The sequence below is a fragment of the Morone saxatilis genome, unplaced genomic scaffold (assembly GCF_004916995.1).
Source record: "Morone saxatilis isolate NCDOM2014 unplaced genomic scaffold, NCSU_SB_2.0 Contig7, whole genome shotgun sequence".
Classification (NCBI taxonomy): domain Eukaryota; kingdom Metazoa; phylum Chordata; class Actinopteri; family Moronidae; genus Morone; species Morone saxatilis.
In genome coordinates, this window is record NW_023340246.1 from 19,029,826 (window position 1) to 19,035,740 (window position 5,915).

Below are 5,915 nucleotides of genomic sequence, written 5' to 3' on the forward strand. Positions count from 1 at the left end.
TTTTCATCATCATTAAATGTCTTGTTTGCTCTGACCATCAGACCAAAACCCAAAGATGTTCACTTCAAGATATAAAACTAAAAGAAAAACAGTTGTTGGATCAATAAGTACATCACTGCACATACAGACCTGTTTCTGATCGGTATACAGCGAGGGAAATGTACCTACACTCACTTTGAACATTATTATTATTCAGCCAAATAATCACAAACTGGCTTCAGGCACATTGAATATTTAATGTAAATCTACAAGGGGAGGGAGAAGATCAAAAATAGCCATTTAAATATTTACAAATTCGAGCTATTTACATAGAAGCTATGCAAACACCCTAACCCAGAGATCTGAAGGGAAGGAGTGAGGGGAAAGGTCAAACGTGACCCACACGCCACCACACCTACCGCACGGCACAAGAGGAGATATATGAGTATTTACATATGTGTGTGTTATTCATGTGTTTGTTTGTTTTTTGTCTCAGACTCCTCAGGCCCCCCCAGACGTCCAGCAGCAGTACCTGTCCAGTATCCAACATCTACTGGGAGACGGTAGGACGGAGACGTACACGCACACACCTTTAACCCTGTTCATCCTTGCTTACGTCAGTCTGTCAGAGTTTTATACCTCCACGTCTGTCTGTCTCCAGGTTTGACAGAGTTGATGACAGTAGTGAAGAAAGCAGTGCAGAACTCGCTGGGAGGGTGAGTGCCTGCAACTCATGATTATTTTCAGTTGTATTCTGTTTTTTGGGTTCATCTTTAAATTGTTTAGACTATAAAATGTCCGTAAATAGGGTCAGACAAGTTCCCAGAGCCTCATGTGCCATTTTCAAATCAACACAGTCAGTCCAAAACAACCAGGATGTTTAATTTACAATGATTTAAAATAAAGAAAACCTGAAAAACCTCACAGTTTGGAGGCTTGAATCAGAAAATGTTGTAATGTTTGTAAGTAAACAGTTGTTGATTATCTCCCTGTTGGTTTCCAGCATGTCTCTGAAGCAGAGCCTGTCTCTGCTGGAGTTGGAGCAGCAGTTGAGTTGGATCCGAGCGGAGGTGGAGTCCGGCTCTGAGCGGCCGCTGTCCTGGTACATGCTGGCTGACGACGAGAACGCGCTCGCCGACCAGGTCGCTACGCACACAGTACGACGCTCTGTGTTCACAGCGTCACAGCGTCTGCTTGTTTAACCCGTCTTCTCTTGTGCTCAGGCGTGTGGGCTGACAGAAAACGATGCTGTGACCATCAGACTGTTAAACGAGACCAGAGACATGTTGGACAGGTAAACGCCGCGCCTGTGTTTGTACGCCTGTAGACTTGTGTGTTTCGGGATTCTGACGTGTGCGTTTGTGACTCCAGTCCAGACTTCTCCACCGTCCTGAACGCCTGTTTGAACCGAGGTTTCTCTCGTCTGCTGGACAACCTGGCCGAGTTCTTCCGCCCACCTCCCGGTGACTCCGCCCCCAGCTCTGCACCCGATAGGTCAGCTGCTTGACTGACAGTTTGACAGTATATTTGGTCATAAAAACCACTAATATTCTGTTCAGTAAATTATTTCCCCCTGCTAATTAGAATGATGACTGTTAATTATAAAGAATTATATCATTTATTTGGTCACTGCTGCAGGAAGTTAGTTAGTTTGTTTGTTTTTAAGTGCAGACGCACAGCTCCATGTTGACATTAACCTGCACCTGACTTCTGTCTGTCTGTCTGTCTGTCTGTCTGTCTGTCTGTCTGTCTGTCTGTACTCAGTCTTGCTGCAGTCAGTCTCCCGCTGGCGAAGATCATCCCCATCGTCAATGGTCAGATCAACACCATCTGCAGCGAGACTCCCAGCCACTTTGTTCAGGTGAAACCAGGCTTTGTTTGTTTCCTTTGTTCAGACACACAAACATCACAAACATCAGTCAGGAAGCAGAGAAACCCAACTTCAGGAAGATTTATTTGAACACCGACTTTCAGCTGTTAATATTTCATATTTGTGGGTTTGCATTTAAAGAAGGTGAAATACTCGGACAACCAGATTTGAAACTAAATCCACATCTGAGGTTAATGGTCTACTGGTCGCTCAGACAGCAGATAAGCAGCTCAGGCTGCAGTTGTTTGTTGTGTTTGGCTGATATTGTGCCAACTCAGTAATCGGAAAATAAAGTCCACACTACGTCTTAGTAGTAAGTAAGTAGTTTTGTAGGAAATTTATCAATTTGGTCTTAAAAACCAAACTTAAACAATACCCTGCACTACTGACTGCTCAAATAATAAATGTTGCACCATGTGGCATTGTTACAACTGCGTCATAATAAATGATTTTAATGTGTGAATTAACCCTCAAACCACTTAATGGGGGATTCCCACCTTTGTATAGTTTGAATTTTCACTTATCCATAGAGCGCAACATACCAGGAAATGTCCGGCAATTTAAAGTTAATTTTGAAAATGAAAGCACATTTTAAAGCCCAGAATCAGCCAAAGCAGAATAACTACTATCAGTCCTTACTTGTCTGTATGTTACAACTCTGGAAGTGTCTCTGACTTTCCGTCGCTCTGTCTCAGGACTTGCTGATGAACGACCAGGTCAAGGAGTTTGCGGCCAACGTCTATGAGACCTTCAGCACGCCACAGGAGCTGCAGAAATAATCAACCAAGCATAAGAGAAGAGAAAGGGAGAATTAGAGAGGACGAAAAGAGGGATGAAAACAAAAATAACAAAAGCCTGGACTGTTAATCCCTCCTTCCTTTCTGTGAGACACTTTTCTTCTCGAAATCATGCAGACTTTTCATTCTCACGGCGGAGATTGACGATGGCGGCAGTGGGTGTTTCTGTGTCCCCTCTGTGAAAATTATGGATTACAGAACTGGTGGAGGAAGAAGAGACTTGCTCTGGGGTTTGTAGTCACAGCAGGGCCTGTGATTAACCCTGGGACCACTGCATCTTGGGAACTGGAGTCTCATTTAACCTGGTAATTATTTACCCTAAGAGGTAAAGAACACACACTGAGAAAAGAACAGATCTCCAAATAAACTCTTTTTTTCCGACAAGATGATTCTGCAACACCGTCAGTTTATAATGTTGATATTACAGTTTTCCCCCTTTTCCATCAGCAGTGGTGAGTGTTTCGATACGAGAAGGGTTTACAATGTGTAAGGTTTTCTTCTTTTCTTTCTTTCCTTTCACAACGTAATCCAGGTGGTAGTGGGATGTTTGTAGGATTGGACCGATGTGGGCTGATACTGAGGTGATTTTTTTTTTTGTGTGCTAATATTCAGTGTTTTTAAAATGGTGGAAACGTCAGCAGTAGTTTTGTGGGTAATTTGGAGATATTACAGTTTACAGCTAAGAACGTAATTATCAAAAAGGGAGAAGATAAACAAGCTGTATTTTAACAGCCATTGTCATTGATTAATTCCAAATTTTATATATGTATCAGAGGTGGGTGACTTTAAGTGGTCAAAATCTTACTTTTAATAAAACACTAATGTTAACAAACTCCTATCAGTCCAACCGCAGTTGTGTGTAGTTGCTCTTTTTCCATCTAAAGGACAACAGTTCACTTGTTTTGGCACAGAGTCAAAAATGAGGACATGTAGACTTCAAAACATTTCTGAAAAACAATCTATAAACACTAATATGTGTTTTGGAGCGTTTAATCCAGTGTCTCAGCCTGTTTTCCCAGTGTAGTTCCTTTTCTGTCCACAAGGTGTCACTCTTGTTCAGCTGGTGTGTGGGACTCCCTCTGCATTACCATCCTTTGCTTTTCATATGAAGGACTTCATTCCAAAATGTAATTAAATAAAAGTTTTGTATTTGTGATTCTGTCCATGACAGTATTGGTATTTATCCTCGTTTGCATTGTAAAATGGTTAAACCCACTACAAGGAGTTTGTAACCAGTTATGAAACCCAATCCCAATTGAATACTGACCCCTCTATATGACCTACGTAAACACAACAAGACTTATTGAAAAGCTGAAATGATTTTAAAGCAGACATTTTGACTAATAACATAACATTAACGATGGCTCCATTCCATTAGGTGTAAGCCATGTCAGCCAGCCGGTGAGCGTGCACAACACCAGAGCCCTGGTACTGGCTTATCTAAATGGAATGCAGCCATTATTGATGTTGTTGTGTGCTTTTCCTGCTTTGACGAGACAAAACATCTGCAGTGAAAAGGGTCTATTACAAGAGCATTATCCAGGAAGCCGACAGATGTGTGAAACTCCATCCCACCACGTCTGATTAGCTACCTAAATCAGGTGTGTTGGGCCAGTCGAGAGCTGGTTAACACACTGAGACTGGAAAATACCCAGCACTTGGGGTCTCGAGGAGCAGCATTAAAGTGACTTTAGGTGACAGTTCAGTGAGACCAGGGGAAGGTGATTTTTTTTTAAACTGTCAGTTTCATCCAAGCGGATCTATTAGCGGTGGGTTTCACTTTTGAATTCTGTGCTTTCATTTACTGTATATTGTTCCAGTTGTTTACTTAGATCACTGTAACCATAGTAAAATACCTCTCAGAGCATTACTTTACTGCTCTGACAGATCAAATACTACTTAAGCTTTTATTTGTCCCACCTCGGTGATACACGGGCAGGGTTTGCTACTTATGGAGGCAAAGCAAAGGTAAAGCTCCTAAAATCCTCTGATGGGTCATACAAGTCCAGTGATAAATGAATAGTAGAGGAAAAACTGCTGATGTCATAAAACTGGAAGAAGTTAAAATATGCTTTGGTGGCTGTTGGGATTCACCAGAAACCAGACACTGGCGAAAAAGAAAGCAACTCCTTTCAGTCTCTGTCTGTTGGTAACATGAGAGCAGGTGTGCCCCTTAACCGGTACCTTTCAGTCAGATTCCTTCTCATCGAGATAACATTGGCTGACAGTCCCTCTAACTTAGTTCCTGATCCCTCGATTACTTAATAAACTGTCAGGTGAGAATGTAAATCTCTATGTAATCAATAATGTTATGCCTTTTGAAGCATAGCATCCTGAATGACAGCTGAAATGTATGTTTGTAGCAATTTACTGAAGAGATAATAAACATAAAAGGAGATTTCATATACATTCTTTACTTGTTCTTGATTCCTTAAAAGAAAAAAAAAAGGCCAAACTGAATTTAATTTTTAGGAATAATGTGAACAAGTTTACTTACCTCAAGCCAATTATTCACCAGGAAACAAAATGATCATGCCAACATTGTGCTGTAACAGATGAGAGGATGATGTCATCTCTTAATTACTGATTAAGATCTGGCATTTCTTAGTCAAAGTCCTCCCAAACCTGCTGTTTAAAAATAGGCGTCATGTTTGGTAGTTTACACATGAACTAATGAAAGTTAGTAGTAGTTTAGCACATTAGGTTGCTAGTTGCTAATGAGCACTAAACACAAACTACAGCTGAAGTTGATGGTTTTTTTTTTTATTAGTTTTGCAATATGGGACACAAATCAGAAGATCACCAAAGTATATACAATTCATCTTGATGGACACAAAAATGCAAATTTCGTGGCAATCCATCGAAGAGTTTCACACAAAACCACAAATGTTGCCCTCATGTTGGTACGAGATGAAAAGTCAGGGGGTCAGAGTCAATAGGATCTAATGGGGTTGAATGTCTGCACTGAATGTACTGGCAATCCATCTGAGATATTCAGTCTGGACCAAAGTTGGGTGACCTCACAGATACACCCACACTGCCATCCCTACAGTCACACTAATAGCATGGAGTTATGAAGAAGTCATTGATGAAGGATGAAACGCAGGAAGAGAGGAAAAAGACGGCAGACAAAATAAATCTTCACGTATTGAAAACAAGCGGGACGTCACACAAAAGGTCAAGGGTCACAACACCAATCAGTCATCATTAGATTTTTATTGATTTATATTTCAGACTGCTCTTTGTTAAATGAGTGTGTGTGTGTGTGT

General features: G+C 41.1%; 1 protein-coding gene across 1 annotated transcript in view; it reads left to right on the top strand.

Annotated features, from left to right (window-relative positions):
- The window catches only part of pex3 (peroxisomal biogenesis factor 3), a 6,128-nt gene extending 2,326 nt beyond the window's left edge, over positions 1-3,802 (top strand). The window contains exons 6-12 of the mRNA XM_035679134.1: positions 476-542; positions 641-695; positions 983-1,121; positions 1,203-1,273; positions 1,351-1,473; positions 1,744-1,840; positions 2,545-3,802. Coding sequence (XP_035535027.1) covers positions 476-542; positions 641-695; positions 983-1,121; positions 1,203-1,273; positions 1,351-1,473; positions 1,744-1,840; positions 2,545-2,628 — 636 coding nt within the window. The 3' untranslated portion in view covers positions 2,629-3,802. The remainder of the gene's footprint in view (positions 1-475; positions 543-640; positions 696-982; positions 1,122-1,202; positions 1,274-1,350; positions 1,474-1,743; positions 1,841-2,544) is intronic.
- The last annotated feature ends 2,113 nt before the right edge of the window (positions 3,803-5,915 follow it).